This window comes from Petromyzon marinus, assembly GCF_048934315.1.
Source record: "Petromyzon marinus isolate PM22_M1 ecotype Great Lakes invasive population chromosome 84 unlocalized genomic scaffold, UKy_Petmar_22M1.pri1.0 chr84_unloc.3, whole genome shotgun sequence".
In the NCBI taxonomy this organism is placed as follows: Eukaryota; Metazoa; Chordata; class Hyperoartia; order Petromyzontiformes; family Petromyzontidae; genus Petromyzon; species Petromyzon marinus.
The window spans coordinates 1,984,548-2,009,259 of NW_027422640.1; the positions used below are offsets into that span (position 1 = coordinate 1,984,548).

At 50.8% G+C, this 24,712-nt stretch overlaps 2 protein-coding genes across 5 annotated transcripts in view; one reads left to right on the forward strand and one right to left on the reverse strand.

The window, feature by feature from the left end:
• Positions 1-10,683, reverse strand: part of LOC116957724 (ras-related protein Rab-3D-like) — a 49,935-nt gene extending 39,252 nt beyond the window's left edge. Inside the window, exons 1-2 of one of the 4 annotated variants that reach the window (XM_032980046.2) lie at positions 10,329-10,683; positions 1,899-2,053 (exon numbers count right to left, since the gene is read on the reverse strand). The gene's annotated coding sequence lies outside the window, so the exon portion shown is untranslated. Of the gene's footprint in view, positions 1-1,898; positions 2,054-7,662; positions 8,259-10,284 lie in introns of those variants that run through there. The other 3 variants (XM_032980047.2, XM_032980048.2, XM_032980049.2) reach the window with 3 other exon arrangements.
• Positions 10,684-11,097: 414 nt separating this feature from the next.
• On the forward strand, positions 11,098-24,082 carry LOC116957725 (cytochrome b-c1 complex subunit 6, mitochondrial-like). Its single transcript, XM_032980050.2, has 4 exons — positions 11,098-11,229; positions 13,704-13,739; positions 21,500-21,655; positions 23,937-24,082. Exons 1-4 carry the CDS (start codon positions 11,197-11,199, stop codon positions 23,967-23,969), a joined length of 258 nt encoding a protein of 85 aa, XP_032835941.1. The 5' UTR covers positions 11,098-11,196; the 3' UTR covers positions 23,970-24,082.
• Positions 24,083-24,712: the final 630 nt, after the last annotated feature.

Consider the following 24,712-nt stretch of genomic DNA (forward strand, 5'->3'; position numbering starts at 1 on the left):
GAGGCACTTTAGTTTGTAAACGCCCGGGTACTGTATGTTTGGAACAGCATCTTTTACAGATGGAACCAGATCACGGATTTTATGTAGTGTTGAATCGGACCTGGATCTTGTTTTTATTCAGGATTTTGGAGATCTTTTTAGTGACCCCTGCAATGTAGGGTAAGGTGATGGTTTTGAGTGGCTCCACAAGAGGATCCTTCTTCATGACTGGAGTGATGGCTTTGCGGATTGTGTAGTCGAAGTAACCATTAGCCCTGAGAGCCTGGTGTACGTGCTTGAGTTCACTGGTAATGTGTTCCTGGTTGGAAATGCATTGGGCTCTATTGTATAGAGTCTTGATGAGGGAGTTCTTCTGGGATGGATGGTGGTGGGAATCCGGTTTCTAGTAAGCATCTGTATGGGTAGCTTTCCTGTAGACAGAGTGGCTCATTGAACCATCATGTCTCCTTTTAATTAAGACATCCAAAAAGGGTAGTTTGCCATCTTTTTCGACCTCCATGGTAAATCTGATGGCTGGGTGTATGGAATTGATGTGGTCGCGGAATTGGTCTAGAGCAGGCTGGCCATGTGGCCAGATGACAAAAGTGTCATCCACGTACCTCTTCCATAAGGTCGGGCGTAGAGTGGCAGTCTGGATGGCGTCAGTTTCAATTTTTTCCATGAATACGTTGGCTACAACCGGAGATAGGGGGAGCCCATTGGGGTGCCCTCAGTTTGTTTGTAGAAAGTTCCATTCCAGGTGAAGTATGTTGGTTAAGCAATGTCTCACCAGGGGGGGTTCATCAGTATGCAGTCCTTGATGAACCAGGTCTTCAATGATAGCGATGGTGTCAGGTACCGGGACTTTGGTGAACAAGGACACCACATCAAAACTGACAAGCAGGTCGTCTGGGGACAGGGAAATGTCTTTGATTGTCGATACCAGGTGAGTAGAATTTAGTACCGCAGAGGTGGTTTTTCCAGTGAAAGGTCGCAGTATATAAGCAAGAAAACGTGCCAGTTTATAGGTGGGGGAGTTGATAGTAGAGACGATGGGACGAAGGGGTGTATCTTCTTTGTGTATCTTTGGAAGGCCATATAATCTTGGTGGTCTGGCAGCAGAGGGTTTCAACGAGAACTGTTTGGTCTGATCAATTAATGTTGTTGAATCAGAGATGATTTTGTTCGTTTTGGTAACCAGGCTATTGGTGGGATCTCTTTTTATTTTTGTATAGCTGCCATCGTTGAGTAGTTCTTGAATTTTGTTATATTCTGTTTTGTCCATGATGACAGTGGCATTGCCCTTGTCGGCTGAGAGGACGACAATATCATCTCTTTTTTAATTGAGATAATTAAAAGCGTTCATCTTTGCTGATGTTTCTGGGTGGCAACTTAGCGTTTTTGAGGGTTGCAGCGATTTCAGATCTTGCTACGTCTGCAGAGATGTGACTCAAGCCCTTGAGTGCAACGTCGACATGGGCAATGATATCATTAACCGGTATGTGTCTCAGTGTGACAGCAAAGTTTATACCTTTAGCTAATACGGATTTCAGACCATCAGAAAAGGAACTGTTACTGCGATTAATTACGACTTTGTTGACGTCTATCTTTTCGGTGTGTGGATCCGATTTTTTGTTGGAGAGGTGATTGAATTTGGAAATCAAATTGTGCCTACATTTGGTCGACATAGTGGCAGCCAAAGAGGTAGTCATATTGTCTACATGTTCCCAATCCGATGTAGTCATTGTTGCTGTCAATGTTAAGTGTGATTTGTAGAGTGTCTTGTCTAACTGATCGAGTTCGGTGCGTGTAAGTCTGATTTTTCCGAGATAAGAGCGAAGCTAGTTCTAGCTAGAATTCGTTTTGCATTGAGAGGAGTTTGTAGCAGCAGAGGTTAGTGTAAATGCGGTTGGTATTACCTTAGAGTCGCGGCATCTCTTCTACGCTGGTCAGGCACTGCCTCACCAACACCTACTTTACTTGGAATAGTTCCTTCTTGTCACCAGTGATAGCCAATATTTTCATGGAGAAATTTGAATCGGACGCCATCCAGACTTCCACCCTCAGACCTTCCCTGTGGAAGAGATATGTGGATGATACTTTTGTCATTTGGCCACATGGCCTCCCAGCTCTGAACCTTTACCTACACCACATCAATTCCAGACATCCCGCCATCAAATTCACCATGGAAGTGGAGAAAGATGGCAAGCTACCATTCTTAGATGTTCTGTTTGAGAGGAGACCTGATGGCTCATTGGGGCATTCTGTATACAGGAAACCCACCCACACAGATTCCTACTTGAAACCTGATTCCCACCACCACCCAGCTCCAAAGAATTCTCTCATCAAAACTGTATACCATAGGGCTCATTGCATTTCGGACCAACACCAGCTGACTAGTGAATTAAAACATGTACACCTGGCCCTCAAAAGGAATGGATACTCTGACCGCACCATCCGCCAAACTGTTTCTCCCTCCATACAGAAACAACCACTTGATACTCTGGTCAAAACCATCACACTACCATATATAGCAGGCGTTACTAAAAAGATTTCCAAAATTATAAACAAACACAAGATCCAGGTCCGGTTCAATACAGTACACAAAAAATCTGATCCTATCCGTGAAGGATGTCATTCCTGACTTACAGTACCCCGGGGTTTACAAATTGAGTTGTACCTGCGGTGATTGCTATATCGGGGAGACGAAGCGACATGTCTCTGACCGAATTCGCGAGCACAAATCAGATTTGAAACACGGCAGAACAAATTATTCTGCCGTAGCTGATCACTGTTACAATGCTGTGGGTGATCACGATATAATTTTCTCCGATACCAAGGTTCTTTGCAAACCCACGGGTTTTTATCAGAGATTTGTTCATGAGGCAATTCAGATTTACAAACACAGACACAATTTCAACCGAGAAGATGGTTTCAAATTAAGCAACCATTGGAAAGATGTTCTAAATCGAACCAAACATTAAACTAATTTTCAATGGTACAGTATATTTTTCAAGTAGTGGTACCCCAAACTTTTGCAGCTCTTAAAATTCCCTTTTCACACCATCAATATGTAAATTCCCCCTCCCCCCCTCGCCTGCACATGTTCACTCCCTCTACACCGTTCATCATGCTAAGTCCACCAATTAAATGCTAATTTTTATGCTAATTCCTTTGTCAAGGCACCTTAATTCCTCCTACACAGTTTAAAGGTCGCGGTCTGAGCTTGGCTGTGTTCACTCCAGCACTGTCCTCGAGACAGTCTGGTCCCTTCACCTGATGAAGGCCACTTGTGTTGTGGCCGAAACGTTGTGATTTTTGTTTTATTTTTTACCTACGTGACTTTACCGAATAGAACCAAAGAGTAATTGTCTACCCTGTCACCCCCCTGGCTCCGCCCCTGAAGGCCACCGACAGTGGCAACCCGGTGGACACGAAGGTAGGTGCGCGGCGCGGTACTGTGAGAGTGTGGGAAGGGTCACGAATATCTTGGGGCCTTAGAGTGGGTCCGCATTGCAGGACCATCGTATGGATCAGGGGATTTCGTGGGAGGGTCGGTGGAGAACTGCCCAGCCTGGGGAACATCTGGCTCGGCGGTTGAGCACTTGTCGACGGGAGCGGCCGGTGATGACGGCCGTTGAGAACTCACTCTCTCGGCATCTGGGGGTGAAACACCACGGCTGTGCTGAGGGTTATGCTCCGTGGAAACGCAACCCGGCTCATCGGACACATCACGCACTCGGCCCCCTTAATGTGTAGATGAAGTAGAGGAGCGAGGTGCGATGAAGGGTTTCAGGCGCAATGGGTGGATGTACCAACACCGCCGACCCCACTGAACTTTAACACACTGGGGACGCACAACCTGGACAATGTCGACAGGGCCCCGCCAGGGCCTGAGTAACTTTGGCGACATTGGCAACGGCATCTGGGGGCAATGGAGCCAGGCCTTGTCTCCTTTTACCCGTACATGTGTGGATGCTCGAAGGCCCTGCAACCGTTCATTGGCCCGTTGCTGTCCGCCAGAATTTTCCCTCGTGGCATCCCTAGCCTCGGACAACTTCTGAAGGTTGAATCGTATGTGGTCAGTCACTTTCGATTTTTAGGCCCGTTTAACGCGCAGTTGCACCTCCATGCGTGGTTCAACATCTCTGCCGTACATCAAGTAGAAAGGTGAGTAACCGGTGGCCGCATGAGGCCACTGGTTATACCTGGCGACACAGCATGGAGGTGAGCGTTCTGTGCAAACGCTCGATCATGCCGTCAGTCTGTGGGTGGTACGGGGAGGTAAGTATTTTCTGTGTGCCCAACATGTAACAAATGTCCCACAGCAAAGTGGACAAGAAATTCCTTCCCTGGTCGGTCAGCAGCCGTTCGGGAGCACCCCTGTCCAGAACATAGCCCTGGACAAAGACCTCGACGATGGATGCTGCCGACTGGTTGGGGAGCGGCCAAGCCATAGGCCAGCGCGTGAAGTACTCCACCACAACCAGCAGGTACTTGTTACCTCGGGGAGTGGCAGGAAAAGGTCCAAGGACATCCAAGGGGACAAGCTTATTGATACGGGTCACTTGAATGGACTGCAGAGGTGGGCAAGACGGTCGGGCTGGCGGCTTTCGCTGTGCACAGTGAGTGCAGCCCTGCAGTAAATCAGCCACATCTTTAGCCATGCCTGGCCAGAAAAAGTCAAGTTGGGGCATGGCAAGGGTTTTATGCACCCCTAAATGTAAGAGTCGCTCATGTGCAGCCAAAACAGCTTTACCCCGCAGGGCAGTGGGCACAACATTTTTGTATCATCGCAGGCTACCTTCCCATGACATTAAGAGGCCATCGCGCAGGACAAATGTCGCGAAACCATCGCGGCCCCCACTCTCCTAAGACTGTCCGGCCTGATGACGAAGTTTGAAGAGAGAAATATCCACCATCTGGAGGCGGCCCCAATCATCACGGGCTAGGCCGAGCAACACATCCTGAGCGAGCATACCCTTAGAATCCCCACAGGGACCTGTCTCGGCCACTGCAGCGAGGTGCTGGGCCAACCTATCGACTGGCTGCTTGCAGCGTCCTGAACCAAGGAAACACGCACATCTATCGGCCGTCGGCAGACGCGACACTTTGGAACCCGTCAACAACCTGTGACAAAACTTCTCCGATACCGGTGTTACTTGCATCCGTGTCAAGGATGAAGGGCAACGAAAAGTTGGGGTAGCTCAGGGGAGGGGCATTTACCAAGCCATCATGCAGCAAGCTAAATGCGGCCTCCTCCACCTCACCCCAGTGAAACTTAACACCTTTTGCCATCAGTGCATGAAGGGGCTTAGCAATGGAAGCAAAGCCCGCCACGAAGCGTTGGTAATAAGACGCAAAGCCCATAAAACTCCACACTTCCCCCACCGATGTGGGGGTCGGCCATGTGCGAACACAATCAGTTTTTTCTGGATCAGTGGCAATGCCCGAACGGCTGACAATGTGGCGAAGGTAGCACACCAATTCCCGCAAGAGGTGGCACTTCTGCGGTTTAAATTTAAGGTTTGCCACCCGCATTTTAATAAAAAAACAGCCTTCATAGGTTCGAGGTGTTCATCGAAAGTGCGGCTGAAGACAATGACGTTGTCTAAATAGATCAAGCATGAGACCAACTGGATCCCAGCAAGAACCAGCTCCATCAACCGTTATAATGTTGCTGGGGCCGAGTGGAGGCCCTGCAGCATGCAGAAAGCAGTTTTCGGTTTTGATGCCGCGTCGAGGGGCAATTGCCAAAAACCAGACAAGAGGTCCAGTGTCGAAAAGTAACGTGCCCCCGCTAAGGCATCTAGGGATTCGTCCATATGGGGAAGCGGGTACGCGTCGGCCACCGAAATGTTGTTAAGTCTGTGAAAATCGACACAGAACCTTAAGCTGCCATCATGCTTCTTTACAAGAACAACAGGAGCTCCCCATGGGCTGGTGGATGGAGAGATGATGTCGGCAGCTAATGTCATTGACAGCCAACCTGACATGTCCTTTCTCAGCCGGGCTCAAGCGGAACGGTGTTTTAGCAATTAAGTGCATCCAATGTAAACATTTTATTTGCTAAACACGTCGGAAAAGTCTTGTAACAGAGTGCGTAATTTACCCCTCTGGGAATTTGACAAATTGCCAGCCGAAGAACAGAGCAGGCCTAACCATCGGTCATCGGAGTGTGGTTGCGATCGAGGTACCACTCCGACGTGGCCTACAGTCGAATCGGCCTGGAGCGCCGGTGTCACGTGAGCAAGCACGGTACCTTGCGGTATAACGGTCGTACGCAACCCAGCATTCAAAACTTGGATGAAGGGATCTCGATCCCCTGATACCAGAGTCTGCGCACCGACCAATTCTAAACCCGGAACCGCAGTATTTGAAGGACCTATCAAGACACTGTTTGGGACGCCATCGCCTGAATGGTAGCTCAGGACGTGCGCAATCGGGTAGGTGATGGTAGGAATGGCATACGCCGACCCGAGGGCAATTCAATACAGCCTTGGTCAATTAGAATTTTGATAGGCATCTTGCCCAAGAAATCTGTACCTAATAAACATGGAACGGCGAGGGATGATGAGACCAGAATGGATCCAGCCAACTTCACGTCGCCAATACAAATTTAGGCTTTGATTTGACCAATTAGACCCAGCGACCCCCCGTTAGCGGCGAAACACGGAACATCAATTGGAAGCACTTGCTTGAAGAAGAGAGTGCGCCTGTATGCATTTTGTGGCGTGCAGGGAACAAATGTCTCCATCATCGATGGCGTGTATGACCACACGCAGCATCTTTTCTAAAACAAGCACGTCGATGCCCTCGAAGTCCATACGAGGGAAGGCGGCCTTCGCCAGGGCAAGCAGCGCACTGCGGAAGGCGAGGGGAGTTTCATAATAAAGGTTTTTGGGTTAGATCGCGTTTATTTATAAATGTGTCGTAACCCTCCACCGCCCGACACGGCCAATCAGCAAAAAAAGTGTCACGTTGACAAAAGACAAATAATTCACTACTTTAGCCCACCGGTGTGTTGAAGAGTGAATCCACATTTACAGTTTGAGTACGACGTTTCGCTGGTAAATACATCCAGCATCATCGGGCAATTCGCCAGAATGGTAAAGCCCTCGCTTGCTCCCGGTTTTATATAGAGCAGCAGGGTGACGTCATCACTTAACTCATATCAGGTGCAGTGATTAGAGACGGAGGGGGGGGGGGTATTGTAATTATATAATCGATTAGTAATCAGTCATTGGTTATGATTAGTAATGAGTTGTAGATTAGTAATTCTTTAAATCAAAATGTAATGTGTATTATTTAATAATACGCTTCCAGGCCGCACTAAGCCGGTAGCTGTCAGAGCGATTAAAGTTATTCTTGTTCCTCTCAATTTCAATGGATTCTCTAATTAGTCTTTGCCAGTAATAATTAGTTTTACACACCACTGCAACATTGTCAAAATCAATTGAGTGTCCTTATTTACCAGCGAAACGTCGTACTCAAACTGTAAATGTGGATTCACTCTTCAACACACCGGTGGGCTAAAGTAGTGAATTATTTGTCTTTTGTCAACGTGACACTTTTTTTGCTGATTGGCCGTGTCGGGTGGTGGAGGGTTACGACACATTTATAAATAAACGCTATCTAACCCAAAAACCTTTATTATGAATAATATTGGTCGCGAAAGCCTACGTGTTAAACTGAGGGGAGTTTCCTCCGAGCGGCGAACCGGTGTCGAGTGTCCAATGGTGGGCCGTAAATGTCGGCCAAGTGTTGCAACGCCCGCTGCAATGTAGACCGCTCCTCTCATGGAATTGTGATGAGGGCAGTTCGGGCGTTGTCGTCCAGAGCGGCCGGGAGTGCCCGCAGCGCCTCTTCCTCTGTCCATCCCGCCGTGTTGAAAGGCCACACAGTCGCCGCCCACCGCCGAGAATTCTTTGAGGACGGGCAGTCATGGGTGGATGGCCGGCATGCATCCCACAGGTAGATGTTCCCCGTCACTTTTGGCGGGAACCGCGCCACCGTCAGCCAAAAAAATGGCGGCCCCTTGCAGCGGACGCACCACCGATGACGCGGCGACCGCAGATTGGTGCGGGCCGCGGCCAGAAGTGACGCCAGTCCCATGATGCTCCTGGCTCCCGACGGAAGCTCCCCGAATCTCGGCGGGAGATTCAAAATTTTGGGCGGGAATTGTAGAAGCAGTGGCGGCAATGGCCGTCACTTGCTGGTCTCCTCCGTCCTCCCCTGCCACTCACCTGCCCACCCAATCACTCACCGACCCACTCACCTGCCCACCCACTCACTCACTGACCCACTCACCTGCCCACCCACTCACTCACCTGCCCACCCACTCACTCACCTACCCACCCACTCACCTGCCCACCCACTTCGTTACCCACTCACCTGCCCACCCCCTCACCTACCCACTCACTCACCTATCCACTCACTCACCTACCCACTCACCTGCCCACCTACCCACTCATCTGCCCAACCACTCACTCACCCACTCACATGCCCATCCACTCACATGCCCACCCACTCACTCACTCACTCACCCACTCACCTGCCCATCCACTCACTCACCTACCCACTCACATGCCCACCAACTCACTCACCCACCCACTCACCTGCCCACCCACTCACCCAAGGACCACTCACCTACTAATCCACTCACTCACCTGCCCACCCACCCACTAAACTATCCACTCGCCTGCCCACCCACTCACTCACCCACTCACCTGCCCACCCACTTACTCACCTGTCCACCCACCCACTCAACTGCCCACCCACTCACTCACCTGCCCACCTACTCACCTGCCCACCCACCCACTCACCTGCCCACCCACCCACTCACTCACCTACCCACTCACCTGCCCACCCCCTCAACTACCCACTCACTCACCTATCCACTCACTAACCTACCCACTCACCTGCCCACATACTCACCTGCCCACCCACTCACCTGCCCATCCACTCACCCAAGGCCCACTCACCTGCCCATCCACTCACCCAAGGCCCACTCACCTGCCCATCCACTCACTCACCTGCCCACCCACTCACCTATCCACTCACCTGCCCACCCACTCACTCAGCTGCCCACCCACTCACTTACCCACTCACCTGCCCACCCACTTATTCACTTGCCCACTCACCCACTCACCTAACCACTCACCTGCCCTCCCACCCACTCACCTGCCCACCTACTCACCTGCCCATCCACCCACTCACCTGCCCACCCACTCACTCACCTACCCACTCACCTGCCCACCCCCTCACCTACCTACTCACTCACCTATCCACTCACTAACCTACCCAGTCACCTGCCCACATACCCACTCACCTGCCCACTCACTCACCTGCCCATCCACTCACCCAAGGCCCACTCACCTGCCCATCCACTCACTCACCTGCCCACCCACTCACCTATCCACTCACCTGCCCACCCACTCACTCAGCTGCCCACCCACTCACTTACCCACTCACCTGCCCACCCACTTATTCACTTGCCCACTCACCCACTCACCTACCCACTCACCCGCCCTCCAACCCACCCACTCACCTGCCCACCCACTCACTCACCCACTCACCTGCCCATCCACTAACTCACCTACCCATTCAACTGCCCACCCACTCACCCAAGGCCCACTCACCTGCCCACCTACTCACTCACCTGCCCACCCACTCATATATCCACTCACCTGCCCACCCACTCACTCAGCTGCCCACCCACTCACTTACCCACTCACCTGCCCACCCACTTATTCACTTGCCCACTCACCCACTCACCTACCCACTCACCCGCCCTCCCACCCACCCACTCACTTACCCACTCACCTGCCCACCCACTTATTCAGTTGCCCACTCACCCACTCACCTACCCACTCACCCACCCACTCACCTACCCACTCACCTGCCCACCCACTTACTCACCCACTCACCTGCCCACCCCCTCACCTACCCACTCAACTGCCCACCCACTCACGCACCTATCCACTCACCCACCTACCCATTCACCTGCCCACCCACTCACCTGCCCACCCACTCACTCAGCTGCCCACCAACTCACTGACTCACTTACCCACTCACCTGCCCACCCACTCACTCACCTGCCCAACCACCCACTTAGCTGCCCACCCACTCACCTACCCACTTACCTGCCCACCCACTCACTGACCTGCCCAACGACTCACTCACCTACCCACTCACCTGCCCTCCCACCCACTCACCTACCCACTCAACTGGCCACCCACTCACTCACCTATCCACACAGTCACTTGCCCACCCACTCACTCACCTGCCCACCCACTCACTCACCCACTCACCAACCCACTCAGGGTCACGGGATCGAACCCACGAACCTCCTGCAGACCAGGCGAGGGAGTTCACGTTTCCCTCTTCGCGAGTCGCAGCGCCACTGTAGCACACGAGGGGGTGGGTGGTCAGCACCACCCTAGCCCGGCCGCCTTTGCCTCCCCCAGTAGATATGTTTACCACACCGCACCGGATACTCGTTTAAGGCTGAGTCGACCTAGAGGAGGCCCCGGGACCGGCTCAGATAATCGCTGTCACTGGTGATGGTGGACGTGAGCGGGAATCGACCTCGGGTTCGTTGAGCAGCGGGTAGTGTGCTAACTACTGCGCCACCGCTCCCCACCAACTCAGACCACGCGACGTCGAGCGCGATGACGTCATACGCAGTCCATCCAACGTATTGCGCGATGACGTCACACGCAGACCACCCGACGTAGAGCATGATGACGTAACACGCAGACCACCTGACTTAGAGCGCAATGACGCACACGCAGACCACCCAACGTAGAGCGCGCTGACGTCACACACAGACCACCCGACGTAGAGCACGATGACGTCACACGCAGACCACCCGACTTAGAGCGCGATGACGCACACGCAGACCACCCGACGTGAAAAAAATTAAATGAAAATGAAAACCCGACGTAGAGCGGGATGACGTCACACGCAGACCACCCGACGTAAGGCGCAATGACGTCACATGCAGACACCTTACGTAGAGCGTGATGACGTCACACGCAGACCACCCGACGTAGAGCGTGATGACGTCACACGCCGACCACCCGACGTATAGCGCGCTGACGTCATACGCAGACCGCAGAACACACGGTGATTAAGCGCTCTTGCGTCATCACGCACCGTGCGCGCTGACGTCAACACGCACAGTTCGCCCTTGTCCGTCCTCGCCGCCTCGCAATGGAGACCGTGAAGGCCGCAAGTCCCGAACCGGTAACAGAGACACGGGGAGAGACAGAGACACGGGGAGAGACAGAGACACGGGGAGAGACAGAGACACGGGGAGAGACAGAGACACGGGGAGAGACAGACACGGGGACAGAGGCAGAGACACGGGGAGAGACAGAGACACGGGGAGAGACAGAGACACGGGGAGAGACAGAGACACGGGGAGAGACAGAGACACGGGGAGAGACAGAGACACGGGGAGAGACAGAGATACGGGGAGAGACAGAGACACGGGGACAGAGACACGGAGAGAGGCAGAGACACGGGGACAGAGACAGAGACACGGGGACAGAGACACGGAGAGAGGCAGAGACACGAGGACACGGGAGGACACAGACACGGGGAGAGACAGAAACACGTGGGGGACGGAGACACGGGGAGAGACAGAGACACGGGGAGAGGCAGAGACACGGGGAGAGACAGACACGGGGAGAGACAGAGACACGGGGAGAGACAGAGACACGGGGAGAGACAGACACGGGGACAGAGGCAGAGACACGGGGAGAGACAGAGACACGGGGAGAGACAGAGACACGGGAAGAGACAGAGACACGGGGAGAGACAGAGACACGGGGAGAGACAGACACGGGGACAGAGGCAGAGACACGGGGAGAGACAGAGACATGGGGAGAGACAGAGACACGGGGAGAGACAGAGACACGGGGAGAGGCAGAGACACGGGGAGAGACAGAGACACGGGGAGAGGCAGAGACACGGGGAGAGACAGAGACACGGGGAGAGACAGAGACACGGGGAGAGACAGAGACACGGTGAGAGACAGAGACACGGGGAGAGACAGAGCCACGGGGAGAGACAGAGACACGGGGAGAGACAGAGACACGGGGAGAGACAGAGACACGGGGAGAGACAGAGACACGGGGAGAGACAGAGACACGGGGAGAGACAGAGACACGGGGACAGAGACACGGGGACAGAGACAGAGACACGGGGACAGAGACACGGGGACAGAGACACGGAGAGAGGCAGAGACACGAGGACACGGGAGGACACAGACACGGGGAGAGACAGAAACACGTGGGGGACAGAGACACGGGGAGAGACAGAGACACGGGGAGAGACAGAGACACGGAGAGAGGCAGAGACACGGGGACAGAGACAGAGACACGGGGACAGAGACACGGAGAGAGGCAGAGACACGAGGACACGGGAGGACACAGACACGGGGAGAGACAGAGACACGGGGAGAGACAGAGACACGGGGAGAGACAGAGACACGGGGAGAGACAGAGACACGGGGAGAGACAGAGACACGGGGAGAGACAGACACGGGGACAGAGGCAGAGACACGGGGAGAGACAGAGACACGGGGAGAGACAGAGCCACGGGGAGAGACAGAGCCACGAGGAGAGACAGAGACACGGGGAGAGACAGAGACACGGGGAGAGAGAGACACGGGGAGAGACAGACACGGAGACAGAGGCAGAGACACGGGGACAGACAGAGACACGGAGAAGAGGCAGAGACACGAGGACACGGGAGGACACAGACACGGGGAGAGACAGAAACACGTGGGGGACAGAGACACGGGGAGAGGCAGAGACACGGGGAGAGGCAGAGACACGGGGAGAGGCAGAGACACGGGACGGGAAGAGACAGAGACACGGGGAGAGACAGAGACACGTGGAGAGACAGAGACACGGGGACGGAGACACGGGGTGGGGGGGGGGGGAGATAAGGGGACAGACACGGGGGTGACACTGAGGGTTGAAAGGACACGGTGGGAGACTCGTGAAGGTGATATAGGAACACGTGAAGGTGATATAGGAACACGTGAAGGTGATATAGGAACACGTGAAGGTGATATAGGAACACGTGAAGGTGATATAGGAACACGTGAAGGTGATATAGGAACACGTGGGGGTGTACGGTTGGGTGGTGAGTGCGTTGCTCTACGATCCTGGCGACCCGGGTTTGATTCCCGCTCACGGCCAACACCGGTGACGATTATCTGGACCTGTCCTTGGCCTCCCCTAGGTCGACTAAGCCTCAAATGAGTACCTGGTGTGTAAACATGGTCACTGGGGAGACAAAGGCGACCGGGCGTGGTGCTGGCCACCCACCCCCTCAGTGCCGGTCTACATAGTTGCTTGCTAAAAGCACTTGCCCAACAGTCTGTTAAGGCTATACGGGGGAGCTTTGTCTTTGAGTGGGTGAGTGATTGGTGAGTGAGCAGGTGGTGAGTGGCTGGGTGATGAGAGGATGGGTGAGTGGTTGAGTGGGCGGGTGAGGACGTGGGTGACAAGGTGAGTGAGTGGTGAGCGAGTGAGTGGTGAGTGTGTGGATGGCTCGTGAGTCGGTGGATGAGTGGGTGGGTAGATGAGTGAGCGAGTGATGAGTCGGTGAGCGAGTGGTGAGTGGGTGGATGAGTTGGTGGGTTGATGGGTGGGCGGGTGAGTGGTGAGCTAGTGGTGAGTATGGCATTTGATTTTCTGTTTCAGGAGCCAGTTGAGGAGGAGGAAGAGGAGGATGTGGTGGTGAGAATCTTTCCCAACGTGTCTCCATGTGGCTTCGCGTGTACCCTCTTTGTGTCTCTGTGAGTCTGTGGGTCTCTGTGTGTCTGTCTCTGTGAGTCTCTTATGAGTCTCTGCAAGTTTCCCCTTGCCCCCTCTCTGTCTCTGAGTCTGTGTGTCTGTCAGTCTCTTGTGAGTTTCTGTGAGTCTCTGTTTCCTCTGGTCCCCTCTGTGAGTCTGTGTTTGTGTCTCTGTGAGTCTATGAGTGTCTCCCCTGGTCCCCTCTCTGTCTCTATATGAGTCTCTGTTTGTCTTACACAGTTTCTGTGTAATTGTCTCTCTGTGTGTCCCTGTGTGTGTTTGTGAGTCTGTTTTTGCTAGTTTGTGCGTCTCTGGCAAAACAACCCCTACCTCCTCGTTGGTGCCGGATGTTAATGCTGTGGTGAGCAGTGCCATGGGGGGGAGGGCCAATTTCAATCGGCCATTCCCCCCTCATGGTGTTTGTAGCTACTACGGTGGCCAAATGGGGGCTCTAGATGGGTACGAGGGGCTGGTAACCCCTCTACCTTACTTATGCCCCCACCGAAGATGAACATCATTGGAGTGATGCAGGCAAGGCTAATCAGTCTCATAACTTCTATGACCTCTTGTCACAGGTAATAGCTAATGTTGCCTCTCAGGATAGAGTTATCCTGTTGGGTGACTTGAATGCCTGAGTTGGCCATGATGCTGGCATCTGGTCTGGAGTGATTGGAAGGCATGGGCCAGATCAGCTTAATAACAACGGTAGGAGGCTGCTAGACTTTTGGAATTACCAACACGCTGTTCCGACATCGGCGCATCCACACAACATCATGGATGCGTGCCGGGTTCAAGCAATGACATCTGCTGGGCTAAATGCTGAGGGAGGGTGGCATCTGTGTGCAGACTGCCCTACATGACATCATAATAACAATCTGGACCACTGGATGGATTCCACAGGATTGGAAGGATGCTCTAGTGGTCCCCCTTTTTAAGAAGGGGACCGCACAGACTTTAACAACTACAGGGGCATCTCCTTCCTCGGTGTGCCGGGAAAGATCCTGGCAAGGATCATTTAACATCACCTTGCCAGGCACTCTGAGAAGAGGCATGTGGAACCCCAATGTGGTTTCAGTAAAGGGCGGTCATGCACAGATGCCATATTTTCTGTCCGTCTGCTACAGCAGAGGTGTAGGGAATTCCAATCAGACCTCCATCAGTTGGCATGGGATCTAGGTTGTTCTTTGTGCTTTAAGAGTCCCTGACATTCTCTGCTCCCAGTTATTAAGAATCTTCATGATGGTGAGCAGGCCCGGGTAAAACTACGTGGTTGAGAGTCGGAGCCATTCCCTGTTCACCTTTGGGTGCGACAGGGATGTCCTCTGGCTCCCACATTATTTAACATCTATTTCGACCACGTAGTTCGTGAAGCCTTTGATGGCTGTACCGGAGGAATTTCCATCTGGTACAGATACAATGCGAGGCTAATCGATGCCCGGTTGCGGTCAAGGGATGGCTCCCTCTTGGTCAACCATGTTATGTATGCTGATGATCTGGTGATTGCTGCTCACTCAGAGGAGGAGTTGGAGGCACTGCTGCTGAACCTGGAGCGTGCCCCCTAAGCAGTGGGACCTTGCCATCAGCCCCACCAAAATGAAGCACCTGCCTGGGTATTTTGTACCATCAGATACTCCACCCCCACAACTCCCAATTGGTGATGGGGCAGTGGTAGAGAGATAGTGGAGAGTTTTCCCTACCTGGGCAGTGTGCTCATGACCGGCTCTGGTTTGACAGCACATATCTCACTCTGAATCAGTTGAGCGGATTTATCTTCTCATCGATTGCATAACACTCTTTGTTCTATCGGTAAAGTCACGTAAAAATAAATTCAATAATAGCATACGACGTTTTGATTGCAACACAAGCAATCATCATCAGGTACGAATGAAAGAGAAAAAAACCTAGTAAACTTAGAAATATAATGCAATACAACACAGACAGTCGGCTAACATAACAATCAACACCCTACCTGGTTGATTACGTTCTTCCAAAGATAGCTAGATTTGAGAGAGAGACATAACACGGACATGGAGACACATAGACAGACACATAAACAGAGATAACAGAGACACAGAGAGAGAGAGACACACACACATAGGCACACAGAGAAACAACGCCTCTGTGTCGAGGCCTTAAATAGAGAGAGGGGGGAGAGAGAGAGGGGGGCTACCTGGCCGGTGGCTCCACACAACACTTCGGGTCTTTCCGGCCATGGTCATGCCCTCCATTCTCTATGCTTCCAAAACGTGGACCCCCCCCCCCCCCCCCCTTTGGAACATCTTCACTGGTTAGAAACATTTAGGCTGGCCTGCCTACGATCTATCCTGGGTTTAACCAGGCAAGGCTGCGTTGGCTGGTTCATGTATCCCGCGTGTCCAGCCACCACATGCTTAAACAGATTTTTTTGTTCGGCCGGGGAGAGGGGTCTAAACGGGCGCGGCAAGAGCTAGAGAAGAGATGGAGTGATGTGGTACAGGAGGATGTGGAGCTGAGTGGACTTTATACTCTTTGGTTCTATTCGGTAAAGTCACGTAGGTAAAAAATAAAACAACAAAAATCACGACGTTTCGGCCACAACACAAGCGGCCTTCATCAGGTGAAGGGACCAGACTGTCTCGAGGACAGCGCTGGAGTGAAACACAGCCAAGCTCAGACCGCGACCTTTAAGCTTTGTGAAAGTAATTAAGGTGCCTTGACAAAGGAATTAGCATAAAAAATTGCATTTTAATAGGCAGACTTAGCATGATGAAAGGTAGGGAGGGGGTCGACCTGTGCAGGCTGGCGAGGGGGCATGGCAGCGTCCACATGGTGATGGTGTGAGAAGGGGATTTTAAGAAGCTGCGAAAGTTTGGGGTACCACTACTTGAAAAATATACTGTACCATTGAAAAATTAGTTTAATGTTTGGTTCGATTTAGAACATCTTTCCAATGGTTGCTTAATTTGAAACCATCTTCTCGGTTGAAATTGTGTCTGTGTTTGTAGATCTGATATTTTTTACCTACGTGACTTTACCGAAAAGAACCAAAGAGTATGGATCCTTGCAGTCACGAAAGCTTCAAATCTAGAATTGATAGCCTCTACGAGGAGGGTGTTCACCTATCTGTTAGAGCTTTTAACAGACAACGGTACAAGAAGTCACAGCTCATCGAGACGATAACCTTCCTCAAAAGATGCCGCGACCACAAGGTAATACCCATCGCCTTCACACTCACTTCTGCTGCTGTGTCCTCACCGAATTCTAAACAGATTCTGTTTAAGGCCAGTCTCTCTTTAATCTCAGAGAGGATAAGACTACTCCGTTTTGAACTCGATACTTTAGACAGGACTCTCCTACAAGCTCATTTAACGTTAACACAAAAAATGTCACCTTCTGATTGGAACCACATAGACAACATGACTGCTTCTTCTGCTGATTCACTTTCAATCAAATGCAAAGCTAACCTAATTGCTAAATTCAACCACCTATCAAAGAAAAACCCAGTTCCACAGATCACAAAACTAGATGTTAACAAAATTGTTATCAATCAGAGTAGCACCCCGATTTCGGACAATCTGAAAACAGTATTGGCTAAAGGACTAAATTTTGCTGTCACCCCAAAACATATACCGATAGATATCATTTCTCAGGTCGATGTAGCCCTCAAAGGTATAGGACACATCCAAGCAGACGTCGCGAGAGCTGAAATAGCTACTATTCTTAAGAATGCTAAGAAACCCGTTAGCAACATTAGCAAAGATGAATGCTCTGAACTCGCGAAATTAAAAAAGAGACATGATATAGTCATCCTCTCAGCCGACAAGGGCAATGCCACTGTAATTATGGATAAAAACTCACACAACAATAAAATTCAGGACCTACTCAATGATGGTAGTTACTCAAGAATCAAAAATAACCTTACTAATAGCCTAACTATAAAAACCAACAAGATCATCACAAGTTCAACCTCCCTAATCGAACCAACTAAACGTCCCTCCCTAAAACCTTCTGCTGCAAGACCACCTAGATTCTATGGTCTTCCAAAGATTCATAAGGAAGGCACTCCACTACGACCCATCGTATCCACGATCAACTCCCCTACCTATAAGCTGGCACGTTTTCTGTCGGATACCTTGCCACCTTTCACTGGCAAGACCACCTCAGCAGTACTTAACTCGGCCCAATTGGTTTCTATGGTCAAGGACGTTGTACTGTCCCCTGACGATATCCTTGTCAGCTTCGATGTGGTCTCCTTGTTCACCAAGGTCCCGGTACCTGATACCATTGATATAATTGAAAATTTGGTACAATATGGACTAAACCCCGAGGTACCTACTCTGGTCAGGCACTGCCTCACCAACACCTACTTTACTTGGAATGGTTCCTTCTACAAGCAAAATGAGGGTACTCCCATGGGTTCCCCCTTGTCACCAGTGATAGCCAATGTTTTCATGGAGAAATTTGAATCGGACGCCATCCAGACTTCCACCCTCAGACCTTCTCTGTGGAAGAGATATGTGGATGACACTTTCGTCATTTGGCCACATGGCCTCCCAGCTCTGAACCTTTTCCTACACCACATCAATTCCAGACATCCCGCCATCAAATTCACCATGGAAGTGGAGAAGGATGGCAGGCTACCATTCTTGGATGTTCTGTTTGAGAGGAGACCTGATGGCTCGTTGGGGCATTCTGTCTACAGGAAACCCACTCACACGATTCCTACTTGAAGCCTGATTCCCACCACCACCCAGCTCAGAAGAATTCTCTCATCAAAACTTTATACCATAGGGCTCATTGCATTTCGGACCAACACCACCTGACCAGTGAATTAAAACATGTACACCTGGCCCTCAAAAGGAATGGATACTCTGACCGTACCATCCGCCAAGCTGTTTCTCCCTCCATACAGAAACAACCACTTGATACTCCGGTCAAAACCATCACACTACCATATATAGCAGGCGTTACTAAAAAGATTTCCAAAATTCTAAACAAACACAAGATCCAGGTCTGGTTCAATACAGTACACTAAATTCGTGATCTGATCCCATCCTTGAAGGATGTCATTCCTGACTTACAGTACCCCGGGGTTTACAAATTGAGTTGTACCTGGGGTGATTGCTATATCGGGGAGATGAAGCAACATGTCTCTGACCGAATTCGCGAGCACAAATCATATTTGAAACATGGCAGAACTAATTCTTCTGCCGTAGCTGATCACTGTTACAACGCTGTAGGTGATCACGATATAATTTTCTCCGATACCAAGGTTCTTTGCAAACCCACGGGTTTTTATCAGAGGTTTGTTCACGAGGCAATTCAGATCTACAAACACAGACACAATTTCAACCGAGAAGATGGTTTCAAATTAAGCAACCATTGCAAAGATGTTCTAAATCGAACCAAACATTAAACTAATTTTTCAATGGTACAGTATATTTTTCAAGTAGTGGTACCCCAAACTTTCGCAGCTTCTTAAAATCCCCTTTTCACACCACCAGCATGTGGACGCTGCCATGCCCCCTCGCCAGCCTGCACAGGTCGACCCCCTCCCTACCTTTCATCATGCTAAGTCTGCCTATTAAAATGCAAATTTTTATGCTAATTCCTTTGTCAAGGCACCTTAATTACTCTCACTGGTCCCTTCACCTGATGAAGGCCGCTTGTGTTGTGGCCGAAACGTGATTTTTGTTTTATTTTTTACCTACGTGACTTTACCGAATAGAACCAAAGAGTATGGATCCTTGCAGTCACGAAAGCTTCAAATCTAGAACTGAGTGGACTTGCCGATGACTGGTACTAGCGGTGTCAAGATCGGCCTCTGTGGAGGAGGCTCGTGAAAGACGCTACTGGGCAGTCGCCCTCCAACAACAACGGAGGGCAGAGGAGAGATGCTCAAAACAACGAGCGGAACGCCGGGTGGCTAAAACACAGCCAGTTGGCACATTAGGGGGCAGAGGTGGTGCATCGGGCCAGTCATGTCAGTCAGTAGACTCATGGCACCTGGGTCTGCCCCGTGACCTCCTGCCGGTGGGCGTTCGACACTTCATGTGGCCTTAACGTGCACATAGTCTGGCACACGCATCATGGTGACGTCACTGCCACTTAGTGGCGAATGGTGGTTATTGTTGTGTCTCTGTGAGTCTCTGTGTGTCCCCCTTTGTCCCCTCTGAGTCTCTGTGTCTCTGTGAGTCTTTGTGTGTCTCCCCTTGTCCCCTTTGCAAGTCTCTGTGTATCTCTGTATTTGTGCATCTCTGTGAGTGTATTTCTCCGTCTCACCTTGTCCCCTCTGTGTGTTTGTGTATCTGAGTCTGTGAGTCTCTGTAAGTGTTTCTCTGTGTGTCTCCCCTTGTCCCCTCTGTAAGTCTATGTATCTCTATCTGTGTGTGTCCCCGTGAGTCTGTGTCTTCGTGAGTCTATTTCTCTGTCTCCCCTTGTCCCATCTGTGAGTCTCTTGAGTCTCTTTGTGTATCTGTGATTCTGTGTGTCTCCTCTTGTCCCCTCTGTCTGAGTTTTTGTGAGACTGTCTCTGTCTCTGTGAGTCTCTGAGTCAGTGGCTTCCCTTGTCCCCCCTCTCTGTGTATCTCTGTCTCTGTGAGTCTGTAAGTTTTTTGGTGGGCAGGCCCGGGCAAAGCTACGTGGCAGGGAGTCGGAGCCATTCCCTGTTCACCTTGGGGTGTGACACGGATGTCCTCTGGTGCATACATTATTTAATACCATCTTTGACCACGTAGTTAGAGAAGATTTCCATGCGTGTACCGGAGGTATTTCTATCTGGTACTGATTGATGCCCGGGTGCGGTCGGGGGATGGCTCCCTATTGGTCAACCGTGTTATGTACGCTGATGATCTGTTGATTGCTGCTCACTCAGGAGGAGTTTAAGGTTCTGCTTCTGAACCTGGAACGTGTCACTAAGATATGCGGCCTTAAAACTATAAACTATTTTTTATTTATCAGGGAAGGCCCGCTGAGCTATTAGCTCTTTTTCAGAAGCAACCTGGCCACAAATGATAGCTCAACAAAGTGGCTCATGTGCAAATGTATAGCAGCCGAATACTCAAACACATGTTTCTAAATGTGGAGGAAAAAATTGTAGGACCTGTAGAAAAATCCACATGACCACGGGGAGAATATGTAAATTCCAAATATACAGGTGTCAGTGTCTGGATCGAACCCACGACCTGCTGTATACCAGGCGAGGTAATTAACATCTCGCCACTGTGGCGCCCTACCAAAACTAAGCACCTGCCTGAATATTTTGTGTCATAAACCACTACACCTCCTCAACTCCCCATTGGTGATGGAGAGAAAGTGGAGAGTTTTCCATACCTGGGTGGTGTGCTTATGACCAGTTCCGGTTTGACAGCATAGGTCTCACTCCGAATCAGTCGAGTGGCATTACCTTTCATTACGCTGTGTGGAATCTACCTGGTCTGTCATTGCACACAAACCTTCGGGTCTTCTCAGCCACAGTCATGCCCTCAATTCTCTATGCTTGCGAAAGCCCTCCCCGTTGAGGCAGCACTGCTCGCGAAGCTGTGAGTGTCTATATGTGTCTGTGTGACCTTGTGTTTCCATGTAAGCTTCCGTGTGAGTCTGTCAGTTCGCGAGTCTCGATGCGAGTCCATGAGTCTGTGTGATTCTCTGAGAGTCTCCGTGTGAGTTTCTGTGTGTGTCTCTGCGTGAGTCTCCATGTGAGTCTGACTCCACGTCTCTCCCAGGACCCCAGGGATGCGGTGATAGAGCGCTGCACACGAGGCTGTGAGTCTCTCAAGGCGGAGCTCTCCAGCTGCGAGGCTCGCGTCTCGTCCCGGACTCGCACCCAGGAGACCTGTGCCCAGGAGCTGCTGGACCTGATCCACTGCCAGGACCACTGTGTGCGTCTCCACGTCAACCGCCGTAGCAACTGCGGCAACCAACATCACTGTGGCATCACTGTAGAGACTCCGATGATCGTAGCAACTACCATCGTCATAGCAGCAACCACCATCACCACAGCAATCACTGTAGTAACCACAATCACTGTAGGAAACACAACCAATACCCGCCATTCGCCATTAAGTGACAGTGACATCACGACGGCACCTGTGCCAGACCAGGTGCACTTTGAGGCCATGTGAAGGGTTCAACCCTCGCTTACAGGAGTTCTCGGGACAGACCGAGCTGCCATAGATTGGCTGACTGAGATGACCAGTAGATGCACAAGCTAGACTTGCTTCTTTTTAGCTGCCTGGCGCTCTGCTCATTGTTGTGCGCATTACTCCTCTGCCCTCCGTTGTTGTTGGAGGGCGACTGCCTCCAACTGCCCAGTAGCGCCCTTCACGAGTCTCCTCCATAGAGGCCGATCTTAACACCGCTGGTACCAGTCATTGGCAAGCCCACTCAGCTCCACGTCTTCCCCTACCGCATCAGTCCATCCCTTCTCCAGCCCATGTTGTTCACGTTTAGCCCCCTTTATGCAGCCAAACAGAAGCTGCTTGGGCATGTGGTGGCTGGACATGCAGGCTACATGACCCAGCCAATACCGTCTTGCCTGCCGGAGGAGCTTACTGACCAGAATGTGTCCAGATCTTTCAAGCATTTGTGAGCTCACACAATCCAGCCTGTTTAAACCCAAGATGGATAGTAGGCATGCCAGCCTGAATGTTTATAACTGGCGCAGATGTTCCATTAGAGAGGTCCACGTTTCATAAGCATAGAGAAGGGAGGGCATGACTGTGCCAAGAAGACCTGAAGCTTCGTGCGGACCAATAGACCAGGTACCTTCCACACAGCTTTGCGCAGCCGATGAAAAGATAATACCGCCTGACTGATTCGGAGTGAGACCTCCACTGTTAAACCATAGCTGGTCATAAGCACACAGCCCAGGTATGGGAAACTCTCCACTCTCGCCACAACTGCTCCATCACCAATGGGGAGCTGAGGGGGTTGAGTGTTTGGTGGCACAAAATACCCAGGCAGGTGCTTAGTTTTGGTGGGACTGATGGTAAAATCCAACCTATTAGTGGCACAATCCAGGTTCAGCAGCAGCACCTCCAACTCCTCTAAGTGACCAGCAATCAGTAGATCATCAACATACCTAACATGGTTGACCAGTAAGGTGCCACCCCTCAACAGCATGCGTGCATCGATCTGTACCAGATGGAAATTCATCTGGTACAGCCATGGAAATCTCGAACTACGTGGTCAAAGATGTTAAATAATGTGGGAGCACCCCAATGTTCATTTTATTTCAGTTCAGTTCATTTATTAGGTAAAGCCCTGTGAGCCATTCGGCTCTTGAATCGGGTGAAACCGCAACAAACAAAAACATGAACAAGAAAAATCTTAAAGTGACTATGCACAACAGAAAAATCCAGGAAAAAACAGCAAAGTCTTCCAGAAAAAGCACTGCGTATCAACGCTGTGTGCAAAAATCCCAGTGGGATGCAAGTCAAACAATAACAACCATAAGACAATTTAGATTACAGTTACAAGTCTAACTCTGTGTACTACAACAAACAAATATGGCTAAACCAGAACCTTTTCGAAATCACCAAAATAAAGCTCTAAAAACAATGCAACAGTGATCACAGGAACTGTGATTTCCAATTTAACAATAAACGATATACGTAACATGTACGACCAAACGTTGCAAGCCACAGCATCATGAGATGCGTATTACGACCAACAAAGGCGGCGTCTTTGAATGGACAAGCAGCACCTTGCACACCATTGGGTGGCAAACACGTCATCTTCCTCATGCTCACATTTCCCTCACACAGAGCAGGGAATGGCTCTGACTCCTGGCCAGAAGCTTTACCCGGGCTTGCTCACCATCATGAAGGCCCTAAATTATTGAGGAAAAAGTGATGCACTCCGAAAGCACGAAAAACTGCCCACAGCCCTGGTCTGTTGATGGTATCATAGGCCTTGACCAGGTCAATAAAGCAGAGATGTAAGTCCTGTTGGAATTCCCTACATCTCTGCTGTAGCAGTCACCACCATCATCACCGCAATCACAACACAGCAACCAACGTCACCATAGCTGCAACCACACCATATACATCACATTCACTGTAGCAGCAACCACCATTGCTGTAGCAACCACCATCGTAACAGGAACCACAAAAATGAGTGGTGATGATGTTAACGATGATGATGTTACTGTTGTTGCAGGTCTCAAAACATCTTTTTTCTAAACTCAAATGAAGAAACACCATCTCAACCTCACCCCACCGACCTCCCCCCATCCTAACCTCCAGTTGCCTGTCGACGCTGTGCGTGCTGTAAGCACCAATAATAAACACTGAGTTGTCTCCAAAGTCCCTGTCTCCACAATCTCTCTCTCTACTACACTAAGGTGTTTGATTTTTTTGCCCCCCTGATTCTGCTCAATATTTCCTCTTCATACTTCGTCTCCTTGTTCTCGAGTGCATCTATGTTCCTCTTTCCATTGCGTTCTGGATATACGTTGTAGTTGTCGTAGGTTGCATAGTTCCAACCACTGAGGCATGGACAGTCCTAAACACGGGCCTGATAACTGTAAAACAGGGAGTGGCTCTTCTTTTTAACAAAACAATGAATGGGGCGTGGGAAGTTGCGAATATTGGGAGTCCAGGAATGGTGGTGGTGGTTTACTTTTTCACCGAAAATTAACATCTGTGAATGGAAACCGGCAAGGACAATGAGTCCGATGCCTTCTATGGCTTGTGATGGGTGCTGGCTAAAGTGGCTCCTTGGTTTAGATTCCTATTGGGTGACGTTAATGCCTGAGTGGGTTATGATACAGGCTCTTGGGTGCTTAATCCCCAACCCGATGTTCCATAAGCAAGAAAATCTGCTGAAATACATAGTGACAGAAGAGCGAATGTGGGCCCATGGCCTTGACACGAGGACCTACCGTGCAGCTGGTCTTCCCACTAACCATCGGTTTGGTCACAGAAAGATATGCT

Excerpts from the sequence above, each read along its gene's own strand:
- LOC116957725 (XM_032980050.2), top strand. The coding sequence starts at position 11,197 with ATGGAGACCGTGAAGGCCGCAAGTCCCGAACCG. Across the intron at positions 11,230-13,703 it reads AGGCCGCAAGTCCCGAACCG|GAGCCAGTTGAGGAGGAGGA; the intron begins GTAACAGAGACA and ends TTTCTGTTTCAG. Across the intron at positions 21,656-23,936 it reads TCCACTGCCAGGACCACTGT|GTCTCAAAACATCTTTTTTC; the intron begins GTGCGTCTCCAC and ends CTGTTGTTGCAG.